The sequence below is a fragment of the Microcebus murinus genome, chromosome 24 (genome assembly GCF_040939455.1).
Source record: "Microcebus murinus isolate Inina chromosome 24, M.murinus_Inina_mat1.0, whole genome shotgun sequence".
NCBI lineage: Eukaryota > Metazoa > Chordata > Mammalia > Primates > Cheirogaleidae > Microcebus > Microcebus murinus.
The window spans coordinates 26117774-26140622 of NC_134127.1; the positions used below are offsets into that span (position 1 = coordinate 26117774).

Below are 22849 nucleotides of genomic sequence, written 5' to 3' on the forward strand. Positions count from 1 at the left end.
CACCACAGACGGCAGGGGCTGTATCTGGGCTACGGATTCTGTTCCTTTGATCTCTAGGTTTGATCTTGTGCCAGCAACGCAGTGACTTATTAATGTAGTTTGTAGTAAGATATAAAATCAGGAAGGAAGAGTCCAAATTCTGCTTATCAGCATCCTAAGGCATTTTAGTGCTTCGCACATGTAAACGCATGAAAGTATAGAAACACACACACGCACACACACAGACACACAAACGCACACAGAGGCATACACACGTCACTTATTCCCATGTTATCCCTTCTCTTTCTGTTGGAAGAAGCCAGACAGAGGGAAACCCACCACCGTGACTCAGAGGTACTCTCAGGGTATTTCAGGACAATACTGATATCTGAATCTGCTTCCGGTGTTCAATAAATAGTAACGTGGATTAGGCCCATGGGATTCCCACCAGAACACAAGGGACCCCACTGTAATCCCCCTGAGGCCATTAATGGTTTGGATCTGATTGTTGACCTTGTACCTAGTGAGTGGGTGTGCTGGCTGTAGCGGCAGGCCTGAGCCATGGAAGGGGTGACGAGATTTCGAAACTGCACTTTGGAGTCTGAGAAGCGGAGGCATCTTTCTGTGACTTGAGGGCTGAGTGTGGAAATTTACATTATTTTGTGGATATCGAAGTTTCAGAGCAGCCTTTTTTGAAAACACTATCCTGTCCACACTGAAAAGTGTTATTACCTTTGCACCAATCATTCACTCTATTGACCATAGAAGGAGGGCTATTTCTGGGCCTTTTGCTCTATTCCATTGGTCTCTATGTCTGATCTTACACCAGTGCCATTCTGCCTTAGGAACTGTAGCTTTGCAATGAGAAATAAAATCTCGAAGCGTGAGTCTGACTTGTTATTCAATATCTAACGTTCCCCCATTATTGTTTGCAAAGGGCTAGGACAAATATATGTCCACCACCCCACCCTTGTTAAATCCTGATTAAGGGTACTTAATCGGGATCCTGCTAGTTCAATCTGCCCCAGGTGTTACACAAATAGTAATGGGGAGGGTGCTGGTCGGATTATCTGGGGACTGCCAGAGAACACACCCTGAGGCTTCCTAATCCGATTGAGTGCTTGGGCGTGACTGGTGGATGTTGTGCCTCGGGAGTGGGTGTGGTGAGTCGGGCTAGCTATAAAAAGGCTGATGTGGAGACGGACCTGCCATTTGAAGGCGCTCTCAGAAGGGAAAGCATCGTCCTTCCTCAACTTACGGTCCCAGCGGGGGAGCTTCGTGATCATCGCTCCCGGAAACATGAAGGCTGCTTCAGTCCTCCAGGGAGGGGAGCCTCCTTTCAATGCCTTTGCAAAACTCAAAATTTCTCAGCCAAATTTAGCTGACGATATGGATAACCCCAGTTGTTACCGACCTAAGAACTCTTCCCTGCTATCTAAGAGAGATCCCGACCTGCATTTAAAACAGGCTCCTGGGACAAAGCCATTGGCTCCCAGGGACAAACTGCTGCTGACCTGGAAGAGACCTTATGGGGTTGGTGCTGGGCTCTGCAATGTGGGAAACACGTGCTACATGAATGCTGCACTGCAGTGCCTGACGTACACACCACCCCTCGCCAACTATGTGCTGTCCCAGGAGCATTCTCTAAGCTGTCGTCGTCAGGAATGCTGCATGCTGTGCACTATGGAAGCTCATGTCACCCGGGTGCTAACCCAGCCTGGCCAGGTGATCAAGCCCTCGCTGGCACTGGCTGCTGGCTTCCACAGATACAACCAGGAAGATGCCCATGAGTTTCTCATGTGCACTGTGGATGCCATGAAGAGAGCTTGTCTGTCTGGGCACGAGCCCTTAGACGGTCACTCTGAGGACACAACCCTAATCCGTCAAATATTTGGAGGCTACTGGAGGTCTCAGATCAAGTGTCTGCACTGCCATGGCATTTCAGACACCTTTGAACCTTACCTGGACATCGCCTTGGATATCGAGGCAGCTCAGAGCCTGAACCAAGCTTTGCAATGGTTGGTGAAGCCCGAGCACATGGACGGACAGGATGCCTATCACTGTGGTACTTGTCTAAAGAAGGTCCCTGCGTCCAAGTCTCTGACTGTGCACACTGCCTCCAAGGTCCTGATGCTTGTGTTGAAAAGGTTCTCAGATGTCACAGGCAACAAAATTGCAAAAGAAGTGCAATATCCCGAGTGCCTTGACATGCAACCATACATGTCTCAGCGGAACAGAGGACCCCTTGTTTACCTCCTGTATGCTGTGCTGGTCCATGCTGGGAGCAGCTGTCAAAGTGGACATTACTTCTGCTATGTCAAAGCTGGGAATGGCCAGTGGTACAAAATGGATGATGCTAAGGTGACCGCCTGTCACATTTCTTCTGTCCTCAGTCAACCTGCCTACCTTCTCTTTTACATCCAGAAGAGTGAATTGGGGAGAGACGGTGGGTGTGCCTCCAGAGGGAAGAAACCAAGAGCCCGTGGGGCTGAAGACACGGACAAGGGAGCAACCCAACGGGAGCTCAAAAGTGACTCTGGCGTCAAGATTCCCGAGTTTGAGGAACGCTTGGAAAAGACAGCAACTACGGAGCTCTCCTTAGATCAGTGGAAGTGCCTCCTGGAACAAAACCGACCAAAGCCTGCGGTGAACTTCCGAAAAATTGAATCCACCCTGCCTTCCAATGCAGTTGTGATTCATCCACCAAAATACAAGACGGAGATGACAAAGGACAATAACTTGCTGCCCGCATCAGACAAGGAAGAAAGAGTCCAGGTGTCCCTGAAAGCTAGCAAAGTCCCTTGTGTGGGTGGGAGGGCCAGGGGTAGCAAGAGGAGGAACAAGCACGGCACAAGTTCTCTGGTTGTGTTCCAGTAATATCAGTATGAGAACTGATGCATGTGCAGTGACTCACACACACACACACACACAAGTCAGTACTGGAGGAAGAAACTTGGAAATGAAGAGGTCCGGTTTGGCTACAAACACCTGCAGCCATTGGTTCCTGGTGGCTGCATTCCAGGATGTGGCCACATATGTGAAATATTTTCTTTGGATTTTTGAGTGTTCTGAACATTTGAAGGAACTTTCTACGTGCAGATGTTCACTGTATATGAAATTCATTGTGAATTCTGATTTTTAGGTTTTGAAGTGTAGGATTCCACTGTGAGGTTTTTAGAGTGTGTGGAATTTAATATGGAGTCTCATGATTTTCTGGTGGTGCTGTGTTAGTACTTGTTCTCACTTGTGGGTGGGTGTGAGATGTTTGCCTTTTGGTATCGTGGGATATCTGGGAATCATGTGCGACACTTTAAGTAATTGAAATAGGAGTAAGGTTTCAAGACACGTATGATGGTTTTACCGCTCCAAGCCTTCAGCTGGTAAAGATTGTTCCATGGATTTTGGTGGGTTATCAAATTAAGTGCAATGGTGTGTTCTCTGGATACAGTAGGCTGGAAAGTCTACATTTTTTCTAGATATGGTGCTCCTTGTGCTTCATGATCCAATATGGACTTGTCTGTATGAGGTTATTAAATTTCATTGCAAAGCTGTAGTTTTAAAATCTGTTAAATGTTAATAAAATTCATCCCAATGTGACATAGGTACTGTAGTTCCTTTTTTCCCTCGGCAGCAGAGACTCATTCTTTACCCAGGGTGGAGCGGATGCAGTCGCAAGGTCACAGTTCACTGCTACCCCCAACTCCAGGCTTCAGACATCCTCCTGGCTCAGCTGCAACAACAGGCAGGTGACACCGTGCCCGGCGAATGTTTTGTTGTTGTGCGTTTGGTGTCTCCCTATGTTGCAAAGAGCTTAATTTCTAAAACACCCCAGTTCAATTTCTTGGTAGTTATAGTCATCAATGTTTAATTATGTGAGAGCAATGAAAACCTTGGTAGCACCTTATTAGAAATACAGAAATCTATGGTAAAACTCACCCCTTATGAATCAAAAACATACACATTAACAATGTATCTTACATTTTCCTGGTTAGAGCTGCAACCCATACTATTAAGTGAAGTTTCCCAAGAATGCAAAAACAAGCACCACATATACTCACCAGCAAATTGGTATGAACTGAGCAGCACCTAAGTGGACACATAGGTACTACAGTAATAGGGTATTGGTCAGGTGGGAGGGGGAGGGGGAAACATATATAATGAGTGAGATGTGCGGCATCAGGGGGATGGTCATGCTGAAGACTCAGACTTGTTGGGGGAGGGGGGGACTGGGCATTTATTGAAACCTTAAAATCTGTACCCCCATAATATGCCGAAAAAAAAACACATATCCTTCAATTATTAAATATAATTTTATGGAACCATAATAGACATATAATAAACTCTGTATTTTTAAAGTGTAAAAATAAAAATGTAATAATAATTTTTAAAAAACAATGTATCTGAGTGATGTTTGTGAAAATTCAAGTGTGGTAAGTGTTGGGTGCAGACTTATTCTCAATTGGGCTCACATTCAATGCAGTTGGTGAGCTTTAAATCACACTCATGCTTGTGTTCTAATCCCGAGATACCACTTCCATGTGTAGGAAAAATAAATTTTTGTGCATATACCTGTTTCATCTTGCACTTTGCATTTTTATTGAAATAAAATATAGTTAATATGAAATGCAGCATTTTAATCGTATTCACCCGAGCAGGATTCTGTGACATTCAGTGCATTCTCCTTCAGGTGTAACCCTAACCACCATCCACCTCCCAGGGACTTCTCATTTTCCCAACTGAAACTCTATATGTATTAATCCTTAACTCCACGTTCTCCCTCTGGGAACTCCTTCCAAACTACAATTCTCCTTTGTGTCACCACGGATGTGACTGGTCTGGAGAACTCACATGGCATGAATCCTCAAGTATTTGTCCTTGGGTGACTGGCTGATGTTTCACCATGCCTTGTGCCTCAAGGAAGTTTTTCTGAAATACCTCTAGAGAGCCAGATGGGTCTGTGTTTCTTGCATTTTCATTTCCATCTTCCACTTATTTGTACGGACACTGTGAACGTTGTTTTCACCCCTCTCATATTGGCTGACAGAAGCTTTATTACCACCAAGTCTCCTCCCTTAGCAACCTTCAAAGAGGCCACTTTATCTATTGTTAAGGCAAAATGATGTTACGGGACACACATAGAAAAACACACACCCAAACACCCCATTGTTTTCATCCGTTCATCCACTGTTGAATATTTGGGTGGTTTTCACTGTGTCCTTTCTGGAATTTTGGTAGAATGAGGAAAGGTATAGAAGTTTCTCTTAGAGCGTCTGCCTTTCAGTCTTTTGTCTATGTAGCTAAGAGGGACGTTTCTGCCTTATATGATAATTATCCATTTAATTTTGTGAGGAATGGTCGTGTGGTTTTCCACAGGAGTTTCCTCATTTTCTCATTCTCAGTAGCAATGTGCAGAGATTCTCATTCAATATATCCTGAACAATGGTTCTGAATCTCTGCTTTGACTGACTGATAGATTGAATGTCTCAAGCCTCAGAAGAGCAGAGCATTATCTCTTTGTATTTGGAGTAGTGTTTCCCTAATAAAGAAGGATTTTGAGCCTCCCTTCAAGAATTCTTTGGCCATTTCATATCTTCTCTGGTGAAACGTCTACTTTTATACATTTTTGGGATTTAATTTGTTTCTAAGTCACAAACTTTTGTAATATTCTGGATACTCCTTCTTTTTTTTTTTTTTTTTTTTCTTTTTTTGCATAGTAGTATCAAGTCATGGATACTCCTTCTTGATCAGAAATATATTTTGCAAATATTTTGTCGCCTCCTTTTGGTAGTTCCGTCATTGTTTTAGAGTGGCCTTGAAGCATAAAAGTTCTAATGTTGGCGTGGATGCAGAGAGATAGGAACACTCTTACGCTGCCGGTGGGACTGCAAACTAGTTCATTCTCTGTGGAAAGCAATATGGAGATTCCCTAAAGCGACTGGATCAACAAGTCTATCTAGCCTTTGATCCAGCAATCCCATGACTCGGCACCCTTCCAAAAGAACAAAAGTCACTCTAAGAAGAAGACACCTGCACTCGAATGTTCAGGCAGCACAATTCACAATTGCAAAGAAGCGGAAACAACCCAAGTGCCCATCAATACATGAGTCGATTAATAAAACGTGGTATATGTGTGCCATGGAGTACTCTTCAGCTGTAGGAAACAACGGTGATGCAGCATCATTTGTTTATTCCTGGATAGAGCTGGAACCCATTCTATTAAGTGAAGTATCCCAAGAATGGAAATATAAGCATCACATGTACTCACCAGCAAATTGGTATTAAGTGATCAACACCTAAGTGGACATAAAGGAATCACATTTATCGTGTGTCGGGCAGGTGGCGGGAGAGGGGACGGTTATATACATTCATAGTGAATGCACTGCGCACCAACTGGGGGAAGGACATGCTTGAAGCTCTGACTCAAAGGAGGGGGTGGGCAAGGGTGATAGACATGACCCTAACATTTGTACCCCCACAATATGCTGGAGAAAAATAAAAAATGTTCCAATTTTGATACACCCCAATCTATTTATTTTCTTATGCCTGATTGTTGGTGTCATGTGCAAGAAATCCTTAGAAAATCCCGTGCCCTGAACATTCCCCCCATATGTTCTTCTACGTTTCATGGTTTACTTTGTACATTTAGTGTTTTCTGAATTTCAGGTTGTATTTCAGTATTTTGTGTCTAGGAATTTTATTTCTTTGGGTGTTTTTTTGTGTAAGGTCCAACTTTGGGGTTTCTTCGGATAGTCTAAGTTTCACGGCACCCTATTAGGCAAGGAATGCCCTTGTGCCTAGAAAAGTTTTGACACCCTGGTGTCAGTGACTCAAACCCGTCCACCAGAGACGGCAGGGTTGTGTGTGGGTGTCTCTTCTACACCTTTGGTAGCAGCAGCCTGGGATTTTGACGTCATTTTGTCTCCAGAAGCTTGTACCCATGAGGGGAGCTCGGAGGTCACTCCTCCTGAGAGCAGAATCCCGGCAGAGACAGTTTTTCCTCACACTCTGCAGTGTCTGCTCCTGCCCTGCTGCTCCCTCCCAGTCCCCATGTCCTCCTTCCTCCCAGGACATGGGCGTTCCTCCCTGAGCAGCTATGGAATTGATTCTGGTAACATCTTGAAGTTCTCAGCACAGGGTGTACAGTAAGGAGGGTGTGGACACGGAGCAGATGCCCAGTGAAGTTTGCATTAATAGGGGCATACACATAAATTTCCATAGGCTGCCTTCCTCAGACTCCTATTTTGATCTAAGTTTACTAGGACTCGGCAAAGGAAAGTGATGTTTTGGGGGGTGGGGGCGGCGGCGATGGGGGATCCTCTGGAGAACGACGCCTATTTTTCCTGGGGTGTGAGGGTCGGGGTGGAGGGGTCGTGTGCTGGGGCTTCTTTCCCAGCTCAGGAAGCTAAGTGTGGGGATCTGGCTGACCAGAACGAACAGCGCACGGGTCCTTGTCCCCATGTAAATCCACAGGTCCCTCCCACAATCTTAGTGGCTTGGGATCGGATGGAGATGAATTTTGCCTGAGATTCTGAATTGTTAAGGAGCCATTAGACCTGCCAGCCTCCTCATCACCTTCCATAAACTTCCACCTATAGAGATAGGTTTTACGTAATTTGCACTGGGATAAAGAAAAAATAGGACACGGCCTGGTATCGAGGTGACAATTTTATTGACAGAGAAGCAAAGTGCAAAGAGACTTTCATACAGTGACATTAGAGAACTCCAATGTACAAGGTGAAGAAATATCCCAAGCCTGGGTTCCCCTGACAACTTCCAGAGTCAAAGCCTCTCCCCTGAGGACGGGACAGGGCTTCAGAGATGAAGGACCCAGGCACCAGCCAGACACCGCGAAGTACACACACTTGGACCCCAAGTACACAATGTCTCACTCGGAGTCAGTGTCCTCAGAGGACGAGGAAAGCCGAAGGTCCTCATACAGGACACTCGGTGGGACCCGGGCACAGGGAGCCTCAGACTTCTCTGGGGCGTGAGGGTTCTGGGCAGGAGGACCTGGCTTCTCAGGGAGGAGGCAGGAGGGAGCTGGCAGGAGCCTGGAGCTCCACTGCCCGCTGTCCAGTCTCCTGAAGGCCATCCTGAGGGGCTGGCCTGGAGCAGGGCTGGGTGACGGGAGACGGGGCTCGGTGCAGGCCTGGACAGGGCTCAGGAGACTTCTGCCATGTGGAGGCTGCAGGTCACTGCTGGGCACCTGGCTTGCACTCTTCCCGGTCCACTGAGGCGCCACTTTGCATTCAAGTCCAGCTTCTCTTGGTGGAGACAGGTCAGCCCGCACAGGGCTCAGCTTCGGCCTCTGAGTGCTCTTCTGAGGTGTCTCCAAGGGGTTTCGTCTGGGTTTCTTTGGAGGACGCTGGCAAGTCTGGGTGGGGGTCTCTGCAGGTCTCTTGCCGGGTGCCCTGATGCTGAGATTGAAGTCTTGGCCCGAGCTCCGTGTGGCAGGCGGTGGGCAGGGCTGTGAGATCAGAACAGGACGCTTGTGCCCTGCCTGGGGCTTGAGGACGTCTCCCAGGACAGGGGTTGTGGAGGCAGCGTGGGGAGCTCCAAGGAAGCTGCGGTCACCTCTGCTCGGGGCCAGCCTGTCAATGGCGAGAGGGTCCTGGCCGTAGCCCTTGAACGCAGGCTTCGGGGTCTCTGTGAGGAGCCCTGCCTGTCCTCTATCTGGTCCACTACTGCAGAAGGAGCTCAGTCTCTGCATTTCCATGGGAGACAGTGAGGAGAACGTGGAGCTCATGTCATCCCTGGCAGGTGGCTGGCTTCTAAGAGGAGGGTCCAGGGCAGGCCTGTCGTTGGTTGTGTAGACCGGCACGGGTCTGCTCGGAATCTGTAGGAAAAGGCAGAACACACGTTAGAAACTCCTCACCGACGACTCAACATGAAAATCAACCACATAGGATTAGAAACGAGGATCCAAGCAACTTAGATATCACGAGGACCTAATTATGAGAAGTCATTCTAAATATGGACAGGCTCTCCACCTGGGGTGATCGGGACAAGTACAGAATGAACGGGATCCCGGACTAGGTCCTATTCCACAGGGTGGTCTTCAAATCAGCGCCCCCTCTGCAGGACCTTGAAACACACGTTTCATCCCATGGAGTGTAACTGCCTCATGTTCTTCAGAGAGCAGTTGGGTGGGTGAGGAGGCGGGACAGGGAATTTCGGAATATTTATCCACTCAAGAGATGTGTGTTTCTGGATGTAGGATTCTGGCTTTTGCAATAATCTGGTAACAGATTTGCACGTGCCCCCACACACATAGCGTTGGGAGGCTTGGAAGTAAATTTGCTGAAACGAGGAAATGGGAAAAATGACATCTGAGAGGGACACAAACTGGAATCAGCTTGGCCCCAAAGGATTTCTAACTAACACTCGCTCGGGGGTAAGGACTAGAACTAGGACTAGACACAGCGGGGCCTGGAGGGACACGCAGCGGGGGTGCCCAGCAGGCCCAGGGAGCAGGGACCAGGGCCACACTCACCCTCAGGTAGGCACAAGGTTGCGGCACTTCCTTGCAGTCCTGCTGGGGCCTCCCTTGGGGTGTCCTGGGAAACGCCTGCAGGACAGACTTCCTCTGCTGCTGCTCCTGCCTGCGGAACAAAGGGTGTGATCAACACCCAGGGATTTCCCGTCCACACAGGGAGGAATCCTTTTGGGGGCAGGGTCCCAGTGACTGTTTGGGTGTGACACAGGTGTTGAAGCCCCGTGACCTGGGCTAAAGCTGCACCTTCCCTCTTGTCAGATCCCTGCCCTACTCCAGGCAGCCCTCCGGGTTTTCCCAGCAAGGACTTTCCTGAAGTCTCCACACCCTTTCTGCCGGTCATGTGCACAAGCTCAGCAGCTGCTCCGGCCTCCCCTTCCTGAATGTGCAGGAGGAGAGAGAGCTCCTGGGGCAGGAGACCTACCCGAAAGGGACCTCCTGGCCCTTTGTCCCCCCAGTACTGTTTTCCTTGCCTGCACGAGGCTGTGCACGAGGTGTGAGAAGGAGACACACCACCTTTTGGGGGTCCAGGGCCCAGGCAGCGGCTACACCTCCCCCATGGCTCACCTCGGTCTCTGCTCCTTCTCCCTCTCACTCTGGTCGAGTGACACTGGGTCCTGGAGATCATGGGGCTTCCGGGGTGCCAGGTTCTCCTTCCCCCTATTGGGGCCCAAGGGCTGCGGCGCCAGGGCTCCACCCCAGCGCTTCATGGGGCACCTGGTGCTTCTGGCCGTGTGTCCAAAAGCCCCACAGTCCCTGCACTTGACCTGTGGGTGAACAAGGACAGTGGTCAGCGAGCGATTCAGCAGCAGTCAGGGGCAGCCGTCCAACGGCAACGTAAGGACAGAGTTTCCATTCAGACCTGAATATTGCTTTTAGGGAGGTGAGCGCCACAAGTAGCCAATTAGGTGCTTGCACACTCGAGCCAGGACGTCATAACCAAAAGCACCCGTTAGGAAGGGCATTAGGAGTAGAGATTAAAGGTTCTAGGGGTGGGCGCCATGAACCAGATCTCAGCACCAGGACAAAATCCTGGCTGCACGTGAACTCACTGGGAGGTGAGTTTGGTCCTCAGAGTCTCTGACAGACTCCCCTGATGGTAAGGAGGCCTCGGGCAGGGCCATCCTTGGGTAGGAATGAAAACTGGCTTATGGTGTCAGAATTTTCTACAGTCACTCCCCGACTCTGAGGTCTGTGTGTCCCCTGATCCCCAAAGATCGTCGTCTCCCCTTACCCTGGGATTCTCTTCCTCGGGTCGGGGAGCCCTGGGCCCTGCGAGTCCCCTCTGCTGCTTCCTCATAGTCTGGGCTCTGCTGAGTGTGTTCTTCTCAGACTGTGGGTAGTGACCCGCCACCCGTCTCATCTCCCGGCAGCTTGAGGTTGGATGACCTCAGGGGTGGACCTTTGGATCTGCTGAGTAAAAGAAAAAAAAAAGATCGTTAAGAGCACTATGAATTCGCATAGTGCAAAAAATTCCCGCGACACCTTCTTCCCCTTAAGGAAGCCATGTCAGCCACTTCCTCAAGTCCTTTCCTCACAAAGTGGACTCTCATTCCCTGATGTGTTCCCTTCCTCTCCTATCATTACCGATCCCCAAAATAGGGCCCTGTCTTAGACCTGACGTACTGAAACGATCAATTTAGGTTTTTACCCCAGAATCGTTGACGCTGCAGACTTTGATAAGCTCTATGACACTTTCCTCTATGAGTGAAATGAAGGACAATATTTTCCAGGAGCGACAAAAAATCGAAGCTACAGAAAATGGGATCCAGAATCGTGGGGCACAAATATTTGAAAATCTGAAATCAAACATGCTTTCCTGTTACCTTTTGAATTGTCACTATCGATGGTAAAATATTCAATTTCCTAACTCAAATTCACACGCAAATGTAATTTTCCCCTGCTCTGCTGCAAGTTTATGGTCTACAGTCTTTCATTAACTGTCCTATCTCCACAAGCCCACCCTCTATGTATTTTCTAAAACGTGCACAGTGAACTGTTTGAAGAAACGAAGGAGAACTGAAATATTCAGCCTTTACTGCTTACGGACAATAGCACCACGTTTCCAAAACCGTTTCCCTACAAAGTCGGGGGTTGGGGGGGGGTGTATTTCCTTAGGAATGTGAATTTGTGTGAGATAATTGGCATTTCACTCAAGTATTTTAGGTCTCTTTTCAAAGAAGTACAATCATAAAAACAGAATACCTATCTTTGACCTACAACCTGAATACCATGTATTTCTTGTACTCTACTAATTTTCTGAAGACATCAGTGCAAGTCACCAACCTGAAGTGCGGGGACCCCCTGTTGTCTGTCAGTGGGTTCTCAGAGGAGGGGAGCCTACTGCGGGGCCAGCTCTGCGCCGGGTGTGCTGCAGCAGCCGGGACTCCTGGGCAAGGGGCACTGAGGGAGGCTTCCTGTCTGAGCCGACTTTTATACAGTTCCGTGGGTTGGCAGTTGTGGGTGTGACCTGACCTAATCAGCGTAATCCAGTTACGTTTCCATTAATGGTCCCGGGAACGGAAGCACTCCTCTTTGTCGTTTGCCATTTGGAAGCCTATTTACAACAAATGTATTGGTATACCTGCACGGTTTTAAGAACATATGCTTTCTTTAGGAAAATTAAAGTTTTGTACATACACCTGTTTCATCTTGCACTTTGCATTTTTATTGAGCTGAAATGTACTTAATATTAGATGAAGCATTTTAATTGTATTTCCATTTGTGATTCCCCGAGATTCATTGCATTCACCTTGAGGTGTAACCCTAACCACCGTCCTCTGGAACTTCTCATTTTCCCAACTGAAACTCGGCAATGTTCAAACCTTCACTCCACGTTTTCCCTCTGGGAAATCCTTCTACACTACAGTTCTCCTTTCTGTCACCATGGAAGTGACTGGTCTGGAGACCTCTCCTGACATGAATCCTCAAGTATTTGCCCTTGAGTGACTGGCTGATTTTTCACCTTGCCTTGTGCCTCCAAGGATTGCTCCTAAAATGCCTCTAGAGAGGCAGATGGAGCTCTGTTTTCTGCATCTTCATTTCCGTCTTCTACTTATGTGTACAGACACGGTGAACGTTGTTTTCACCTCTGCAATGTTGGTGGATAGAAGCTTCATTTCCACTCTCTCTCCTCCATTAGCAACCTGAATACAGACAACTTTATTTTCAAGGCTCAACGATGTTCCGTGACACACACAGGAAAACACACACCCAAACGCCACAGTTTTTAAATCCATTCATCCACCGTTGAATCTTTGGTTTCTTTTCACCCTTGATGTTGTGAACTTTGATAATATGAACAACGATGCACAAATATTTCTTTGAGTGTCTGCTTTTCAATCCTTTGTGTATATACATAGGAGTTCCGTTTCTGGATCATGTGATGATTATGTGTTTAACTTTGTAATGAATGGTCATGTTGTTTTGGACAGGAATTTCATCATGATCTCTTTCTGAATACCAATGTAAGGAGATTCCATTGTTCTACCTCCTTAACAGCGCTTCTTGGTCTCCGCTTTGATTGATCGGTTGGTTGATTGATTGATTGAAACTTTAGCCACCCTCACAGTAGCAGAGCATTATCTCATTGTATTTTGATTAGTGCTTCCCTAATATATAACGATATTGATCATCCGTTTATGAATTCATTGGCCATTGTGCATCTTTTCTAGGAAAAATGCTATTTTTGTACCTTTTGCTTTTAATTTTGTTTTAAGTTGCATACAAGTTTTAATATTCTGGTTACCTGGTCCTTTATCGCATATAAAATTGGCAAATAATTTCTCCCATCCTTTGCGTTTTATTGTTACTCATTTCCTGGTGGCCATGATGAATAAAAGTTTTAATTTAGATAAACCCCAATTTACTTGCTTTTTTCTTTTGTGCCTATTCTTTGGTGTTATATCCAAGAAATCCCCAGAAATTCAGTGCCGAGAACACATCCCCCATGTCATCTTCTAAACGTTTCATCGTTTACTTTGTATATTTACTTGTTCATCAATTTAAAGATACACTTTCGTATTTTCTGCCAGGTAATTTTGTTATTTTGTGTCGTATTTGTTTAGGGTCAAACTTTTAAGGTTTCCTGTGGATATCAGAGTTTCACAATCCTGTATTTTATAAAGACGACTGCACTTTCTCCATAAGAGTTTGGACACGCTTGTATCAATCACTCAACCCAGTGCACCACAGACGGCAGGGGCTGTATCTGGGCTACGGATTCTGTTCCTTTGATCTCTAGGTTTGATCTTGTGCCAGCAACGCAGTGACTTATTAATGTAGTTTGTAGTAAGACATAAAATCAGGAAGGAAGAGTCCAAATTCTGCTTATCAGCATCCTAAGGCATTTTAGTGCTTCGCACATGTAAACGCATGAAAGTATAGATAAACACACACGCACACACACAGACACACAAACGCACACAGAGGCATACACACGTCACTTCTTCCCATGTTATCCCTTCTCTTTCTGTTGGAAGAAGCCAGACAGAGGGAAACCCACCACCGTGACTCAGAGGTACTCTCAGGGTATTTCAGGACAATACTGATATCGGAATCTGCTTCCGGTGTTCAATAAATAGTAACGTGGATTAGGCCCATGGGATTCCCACCAGAATACAAGGGACCCCACTGTAATCCCCCTGAGGCCATTAATGGTTTGGATCTGATTGTTGACCTTTTACCTAGTGAGTGGGTGTGCTGGCTGTAGCGGCAGGCCTGAGCCGTGGAAGGGGTGACGAGATTTCGAAACTGCACTTTGGAGTCTGAGAAGCAGAGGCATCTTTCTGTGACTTGAGGGCTGAGTGTGGAAATTTACATTATTTTGTGGATATCGAAGTTTCAGAGCAGCCTTTTTTGAAAACACTATCCTGTCCACACTGAAAAGTGTTATTACCTTTGCACCAATCATTCACTCTATTGACCATAGAAGGAGGGCTATTTCTGGGCCTTTTGCTCTATTCCATTGGTCTCTAGGTCTGATCTTACACCAGTGCCATTCTGCCTTAGGAACTGTAGCTTTGCAATGAGAAATAAAATCTCGAAGCGTGAGTCCGACTTGTTATTCAATATCTAACGTTCCCCCATTATGGTTTTCAAAGGGCTAGGACAAATATATGTCCACCACCCCACCCTTGTTAAATCCCGATTAAGGGTACTTAATCGGGATCCTGCTAGTTCAATCTGCCCCAGGTGTTGCACAAATAGTAATGGGGAGGGTGCTGGTCGGATTATCTGGGGACTGCCAGAGAACACACCCTGAGGCTTCCTAATCTGATTGAGTGCTTGGACGTGACTGGTGGATGTTGTGCCTCGGGAGTGGGTGTGGTGAGTCGGGCTAGCTATAAAAAGGCTGATGTGGAGCCGGACCTGCCATTTGAAGGCGCTCTCAGAAGGGAAAGCATCGTCCTTCCTCAACTTACGGTCCCAGCGGGGGAGCTTCGGGATCATCGCTCCCGGAAACATGAAGGCTGCTTCAGTCCTCCAGGGAGGGGAGCCTCCTTTCAATGCCTTTGCAAAACTCAAAATTTCTCAGCCAAATTTAGCTGACGATATGGATAACCCCAGTTGTTACCGACCTAAGAACTCTTCACTGTTATCTAAGAGAGATCCCGACCTGCATTTAAAACAGGCTCCTGGGACAAAGCCATTGGCTCCCAGGGACAAACTGCTGCTGACCTGGAAGAGACCTTATGGGGTTGGTGCTGGGCTCTGCAATGTGGGAAACACGTGCTACATGAATGCTGCACTGCAGTGCCTGACGTACACACCACCCCTCGCCAACTATGTGCTGTCCCAGGAGCATTCTCTAAGCTGTCGTCGTCAGGAATGCTGCATGCTGTGCACTATGGAAGCTCATGTCACCCGGGTGCTAACCCAGCCTGGCCAGGTGATCAAGCCCTCGCTGGCACTGGCTGCTGGCTTCCACAGATACGACCAGGAAGATGCCCATGAGTTTCTCATGTGCACTGTGGATGCCATGAAGAGAGCTTGTCTGTCTGGGCACGAGCCCTTAGACGGTCACTCTGAGGACACAACCCTAATCCGTCAAATATTTGGAGGCTACTGGAGGTCTCAGATCAAGTGTCTGCACTGCCATGGCATTTCAGACACCTTTGAACCTTACCTGGACATCGCCTTGGATATCGAGGCAGCTCAGAGCCTCAACCAAGCTTTGCAATGGTTGGTGAAGCCCGAGCACCTGGACGGAGAGGATGCCTATCACTGTGGTACTTGTCTAAAGAAGGTCCCTGCGTCCAAGTCTCTGACTGTGCACACTGCCTCCAAGGTCCTGATGCTTGTGTTGAAAAGGTTCTCAGATGTCACAGGCAACAAAATTGCAAAAGAAGTGCAATATCCCGAGTGCCTTGACATGCAACCATACATGTCTCAGCGGAACAGAGGACCCCTTGTTTACCTCCTGTATGCTGTGCTGGTCCATGCTGGGAGCAGCTGTCAAAGTGGACATTACTTCTGCTATGTCAAAGCTGGGAATGGCCAGTGGTACAAAATGGATGATGCTAAGGTGACCGCCTGTCACATTTCTTCTGTCCTCAGTCAACCTGCCTACCTTCTCTTTTACATCCAGAAGAGTGAATTGGGGAGAGACGGTGGGTGTGCCTCCAGAGGGAAGAAACCAAGAGCCCGTGGGGCTGAAGACACGGACAAGGGAGCAACCCAACGGGAGCTCAAAAGTGACTCTGGCGTCAAGATTCCCGAGTTTGAGGAACGCTTGGAAAAGACAGCAACTACGGAGCTCTCCTTAGATCAGTGGAAGTGCCTCCTGGAACAAAACCGACCAAAGCCTGCGGTGAACTTCCGAAAAATTGAATCCACCCTGCCTTCCAATGCAGTTGTGATTCATCCACCAAAATACAAGACGGAGATGACAAAGGACAATAACTTGCTGCCCACATCAGACAAGGAAGAAAGAGACCAGGTGTCCCTGAAAGCTAGCAAAGTCCCTTGTGTGGGTGGGAGGGCCAGGGGTAGCAAGAGGAGGAACAAGCACGGCACAAGTTCTCTGGTTGTGTTCCAGTAATATCAGGATGAGAACTGATGCATGTGCAGTGACTCACACACACACACACACACACAAGTCAGTACTGGAGGAAGAAACTTGGAAATGAAGAGGTCCGGTTTGGCTACAAGCACCTGCAGCCATTGGTTCCTGGTGGCTGCATTCCAGGATGTGGCCACATATGTGAAATATTTTCTTTGGATTTTTGAGTGTTCTGAACATTTGAAGGAACTTTCTGCGTGCAGATGTTCACTGTATATGAAATTCATTGTGAATTCTGATTTTTAGGTTTTGAAGTGTAGGATTCCACTGTGAGGTTTTTAGAGTGTGTGGAATTCAATATGGAGTCTCATGATTTTCTGGTGGTGCTGTGTTAGTACTTGTTCTCACTTGTGGGTGGGTGTGAGATGTTTGCCTTTTGGTATCGTGGGATATCTGGGAATCATGTGCGACACTTTAAGTAATTGAAATAGGAGTAAGGTTTCAAGACACGTATGATGGTTTTACCGCTCCAAGCCTTCAGCTGGTAAAGATCGTTCCATGGATTTTGGTGGGTTATCAAATTAAGTGCAATGGTGTGTTCTCTGGATACAGTAGGCTGGAAAGTCTACATTTTTTCTAGATATGGTGCTCCTTGTGCTTCATGATCCAATATGGACTTGTCTGTATGAGGTTATTAAATTTCATTGCAAAGCTGTAGTTTTAAAATCTGTTAAATGTTAATAAAATTCATCCCAATGTGACATAGGTACTGTAGTTCCTTTTTTCCCTCGGCAGCAGAGATTCATTCTTTACCCAGGGTGGAGCGGATGCAGTCGCAAGGTCACAGTTCACTGCTACCCCCAACTCCAGGCTTCAGACATCCTCCTGGCTCAGCTGCAACCACAGGCAGGTGACACCGTGCCTGGCGAATGTTTTGTTGTTGTGCGTTTGGTGTCTCCCTATGTTGCAAAGAGCTTAATTTCTAAAACACCCCAGTTCAATTTCTTGGTAGTTATAGTCATCAATGTTTAATTATGTGAGAGCAATGAAAACCTTGGTAGCACCTTATTAGAAATACAGAAATCTATGGTAAAACTCACCCCTTATGAATCAAAAACATACATATTAACAATGTATCTTACATTTTCCTGGTTAGAGCTGCAACCCATACTATTAAGTGAAGTTTCCCAAGGATGCAAAAACAAGCACCACATATACTCACCAGCAAATTGGTATGAACTGAGCAGCACCTAAGTGGACACATAGGTACTACAGTAATAGGGTATTGGTCAGGGGGAAGGGGGAGGGGGAAACATATATAATGAGTGAGATGTGCGGCATCAGGGGGATGGTCATGCTGAAGACTCAGACTTGTTGGGGGAGGGGGGGACTGGGCATTTATTGAAACCTTAAAATCTGTACCCCCATAATATGCCGGAAAAAAAACACATATCCTTCAATTATTAAATATAATTTTATGGAACCATAATAGACATATAATAAACTCTGTATTTTTAAAGTGTAAAAATAAAAATGTAATAATAATTTTTAAAAAACAATGTATCTGAGTGATGTTTGTGAAAATTCAAGTGTGGTAAGTGTTGGGTGCAGACTTATTCTCAATTGGGCTCACATTCAATGCAGTTGGTGAGCTTTAAATGACACTCACGCTTGTGTTCTAATCCCGAGATACCACTTCCATGTGTAGGAAAAATAAATTTTTGTGCATATACCTGTTTCATCTTGCACTTTGCATTTTTATTGAAATAAAATATAGTTAATATGAAATGCAGCATTTTAATCGTATTCACCTGAGCAGGATTCTGTGACATTCAGTGCATTCTCCTTCAGGTGTAACCCTAACCACCATCCACCTCCCAGGGACTTCTCGTTTTCCCAACTGAAACTCTATATGTATTAATCCTTAACTCCACGTTCTCCCTCTGGGAACTCCTTCCAAACTACAATTCTCCTTTGTGTCACCACGGATGTGACTGGTCTAGAGAACTCACATGGCATGAATCCTCAAGTATTTGTCCTTGGGTGACTGGCTGATGTTTCACCGTGCCTTGTGCCTCAAGGAAGTTTTTCTAAAATACCTCTAGAGAGCCAGATGGGTCTGTGTTTCTTGCATTTTCATTTCCATCTTCCACTTATTTGTACAGACACTGTGAACGTTGTTTTCACCCCTCTCATATTGGCTGACAGAAGCTTTATTACCACCAATTCTCCTCCCTTAGCAACCTTCAAAGAGGCCACTTTATCCATTGTTAAGGCCAAATGATGTTACGGGACACACATAGAAAAACACACACCCAAACACCCCATTGTTTTCATCCGTTCATCCACTGTTGAATATTTGGGTGGTTTTCACTGTGTCCTTTCTGGAATTTTGGTAGAATGAGGAAAGGTATAGAAGTTTCTCTTAGAGCGTCTGCCTTTCAGTCTTTTGTCTATGTAGCTAAGCGGGACGTTTCTGCCTTATATGATAATTATCCATTTAATTTTGTGAGGAATGGTCGTGTGGTTTTCCACAGGAGTTTCCTCATTTTCTCATTCTCAGTAGCAATGTGCAGAGATTCTCATTCAATATATCCTTAACAATGGTTCTGAATCTCTGCTTTGACTGACTGATAGATTGAATGTCTCAAGCCTCAGAAGAGCAGAGCATTATCTCTTTGTATTTGGAGTAGTGTTTCCCTAATAAAGAAGGATTTTGAGCCTCCCTTCAAGAATTCATTGGCCATTTCATATCTTCTCTGGTGAAACGTCTACTTTTATACATTTTTGGGATTTAATTTGTTTCTAAGTCACAAACTTTTGTAATATTCTGGATACTCCTTCTTGATCAGAAATATATTTTGCAAATATTTTGTCGCCTCCTTTTGGTAGTTCCGTCATTGTTTTAGAGTGGCCTTGAAGCATAAAAGTTCTAATGTTGGCGTGGATGCAGAGAGATAGGAACACTCTTACGCTGCCGGTGGGACTGCAAACTAGTTCATTCTCTGTGGAAAGCAATATGGAGATTCCCTAAAGCGACTGGATCAACAAGTCTATCTAGCCTTTGATCCAGCAATCCCATGACTCGGCACCCTTCCAAAAGAACAAAAGTCACTCTAAGAAGAAGACACCTGCACTCGAATGTTCAGGGCAGCACACTTCACAATTGCAAAGAAGCGGAAACAACCCAAGTGCCCATCAATACATGAGTCGATTAATAAAACGTGGTATATGTGTGCCATGGAGTACTCTTCAGTTGTAGGAAACAACGGTGATGCAGCATCATTTGTTTATTCCTGGATAGAGCTGGAACCCATTCTATTAAGTGAAGTATCCCAAGAATGGAAATATAAGCATCACATGTACTCACCAGCAAATTGGTATTAAGTGATCAACACCTAAGTGGACATAAAGGAATCACATTTATCGTGTGTCGGGCAGGTGGCGGGAGAGGGGACGGTTATATACATTCATAGTGAATGCACTGCGCACCAACTGGGGGAAGGACATGCTTGAAGCTCTGACTCAAAGGAGGGGGTGGGCAAGGGTGATAGACATGACCCTAACATTTGTACCCCCACAATATGCTGGAGAAAAATAAAAAATGTTCCAATTTTGATACACCCCAATCTATTTATTTTCTTATGCCTGATTGTTGGTGTCATGTGCAAGAAATCCTTAGAAAATCCCGTGCCCTGAACATTGCCCCCATATGTTCTTCTACGTTTCATGGTTGACTTTGTACATTTAGTGTTTTCTGAATTTCAGGTTGTATTTCAGTATTTTGTGTCTAGGAATTTTATTTCTTTGGGTGTTTTTTTGTATAAGGTCCAACTTTGGGGTTTCTTCGGATAGTCTAAGTTTCACGGCACCCTATTAGGCAAGGAATGCCCTTGTGCATAGAAAAGTTTTGACACCCTGGTGTCAGTGACTCAAACCCGTCCACCAGAGACGGCAGGGCTGTGTGTGGGTGTCTCTTCTACACCTTTGGTAGCAGCAGCCTGGGATTTTGACGTCATTTTGTCTCCAGAAGCTTGTACCCATGAGGGGAGCTCGGAGGTCACTCCTCCTGAGAGCAGAATCCCGGCAGAGACAGTTTTTCCTCACACTCTGCAGTGTCTGCTCCTGCCCTGCTGCTCCCTCCCAGTCCCCATGTCCTCCTTCCTCCCAGGACATGGGCGTTCCTCCCTGAGCAGCTATGGAATTGATTCTGGTAACATCTTGAAGTTCTCAGCACAGGGTGTACAGTAAGGAGGGTGTGGACACGGAGCAGATGCCCAGTGAAGTTTGCATTAATAGGGGCATACACATAAATTTCCATAGGCTGCCTTCCTCAGACTCCTATTTTGATCTAAGTTTACTAGGACTCGGCAAAGGAAAGTGATGTTTTGGGGGGTGGGGGCGGCGGCGATGGGGGATCCTCTAGAGAACGACGCCTATTTGTCCTGGGGTGTGAGGGTCGGGGTGGAGGGGTCGTGTGCTGGGGCTTCTTTCCCAGCTCAGGAAGCTAAGTGTGGGGATCTGGCTGACCAGAACGAACAGCGCACGGGTCCTTGTCCCCAGGTAAATCCACAGGTCCCTCCCACAATCTTAGTGGCCTGGGATCGGGTGGAGATGCATTTTGCCTGAGATTCTGAATTGTTAAGGAGCCATTAGACCTGCCAGCCTCCTCATCACCTTCCATAAACTTCCACCTATAGAGATAGGTTTTACGTAATTTGCACTGGGATAAAGAAAAAATAGGACACGGCCTGGTATCGAGGTGACAATTTTATTGACAGAGAAGCAAAGTGCAAAGAGACTTTCATACAGTGACATTAGAGAACTCCAATGTACAAGGTGAAGAAATATCCCAAGCCTGGGTTCCCTGACAACTTCCAGAGTCAAAGCCTCTCCCCTGAGGACGGGACAGGGCTTCAGAGATGAAGGACCCAGGCACCACCCAGACACCGCGAAGTACACACACTTGGACCCCAAGTACACAATGTCTCACTCGGAGTCAGTGTCCTCAGAGGACGAGGAAAGCCGAAGGTCCTCATACAGGACACTCGGGGGGACCCGGGCACAGTGAGCCTCAGACTTCTCTGGGGCGTGAGGGTTCTGGGCAGGAGGACCTGGCTTCTCAGGGAGGAGGCAGGAGGGAGCTGGCAGGAGCCTGGAGCTCCACTGCCCGCTGTCCAGTCTCCTGAAGGCCATCCTGAGGGGCTGGCCTGGAGCAGGGCTGGGTGACGGGAGACGGGGCTCGGTGCAGGCCTGGACAGGGCTCAGGAGACTTCTGCCATGTGGAGGCTGCAGGTCACTGCTGGGCACCTGGCTTGCACTCTTCCCGGTCCACTGAGGCGCCACTTTGCATTCAAGTCCAGCTTCTCTTGGTGGAGGCAGGTCAGCCCGCACAGGGCTCAGCTTCGGCCTCTGAGTGCTCTTCTGAGGTGTCTCCAAGGGGTTTCGTCTGGGTTTCTTTGGAGGACGCTGGCAAGTCCTGGTGGGGGTCTCTGCAGGTCTCTTGCCGGGTGCCCTGATGCTGAGATTGAAGTCTTGGCCTGAGCTCCGTGTGGCAGGCGGTGGGCAGGGCTGTGAGATCAGAACAGGACACTTGTGCCCTGCCTGGGGCTTGAGGACGTCTCCCAGGACAGGGGTTGTGGAGGCAGCGTGGGGAGCTCCAAGGAAGCTGCGGTCACCCCTGCTCGGGGCCAGCCTGTCCATGGCGAGAGGGTCCTGGCCGTAGCGCTTGAACGCAGGCTTCGGGGTCTCTGTGAGGAGCCCTGCCTGTCCTCTATCTGGTCCACTACTGCAGAAGGAGCTCAGTCTCTGCATTGCCATGGGAGACAGTGAGGAGAACGTGGAGCTCATGTCATCCCTGGCAGGTGGCTGGCTTCTAAGAGGAGGGTCCAGGGCAGGTCTGTTGTTGGTTGTGTAGACCGGCACGGGTCTGCTCGGAATCTGTAGGAAAAGACAAAACACACGTTAGAAACTCCTCACCGACGACTCAACCTGAAAATCAACCACATGGGATTAGAAACGAGGATCAAAGCAACTTAGATGTCACGATGACCTAATTATGAGAAGTCATTCTAAATATGGGCAGGCTCTCCACCTTGGGTGATCGGGACAAGTACAGAATGAACGGGATCCCGGACTAGGTCCTATTCCACAGGGTGGTCTTCAAATCAGCGCCCCCTCTGCAGGACCTTGAAACACACGTTTCATCCCATGGAGTGTAACTGCCTCATGTTCTTCAGAGAGCAGTTGGGTGGGTGAGGAGGCGGGACAGGGAATTTCGGAATATTTATCCACTCAAGAGATGTGTGTTTCTGGATGTAGGATTCTGGCTTTTGCAATAATCTGGTAACAGATTTGCACGTGCCCCCACACAC

The 22849-nt window shown here is 47.2% G+C and overlaps 2 protein-coding genes across 2 annotated transcripts; both read left to right on the top strand.

Moving 5' to 3' along the window:
* Window positions 1–1278: 1278 nt before the first annotated feature.
* On the top strand, window positions 1279–2856 carry LOC142864124 (ubiquitin carboxyl-terminal hydrolase 17-like protein 6). The gene has a single exon (XM_075997274.1). The coding sequence runs from the start codon at window positions 1279–1281 to the stop codon at window positions 2854–2856; it is 1578 nt and encodes a 525-aa protein (XP_075853389.1).
* Window positions 2857–14828: 11972 nt separating this feature from the next.
* Window positions 14829–16514, top strand: LOC142864125 (ubiquitin carboxyl-terminal hydrolase 17-like protein 6). The gene has a single exon (XM_075997275.1). It carries the CDS (start codon window positions 14829–14831, stop codon window positions 16512–16514), a length of 1686 nt encoding a protein of 561 aa, XP_075853390.1.
* The last annotated feature ends 6335 nt before the right edge of the window (window positions 16515–22849 follow it).

Excerpts from the sequence above, each read along its gene's own strand:
- LOC142864124 (XM_075997274.1), top strand. The coding sequence starts at position 1,279 with ATGAAGGCTGCTTCAGTCCTCCAGGGAGGGGAGCCTCCTTTCAATGCC.
- LOC142864125 (XM_075997275.1), top strand. The coding sequence starts at position 14,829 with ATGTGGAGCCGGACCTGCCATTTGAAGGCGCTCTCAGAAGGGAAAGCA.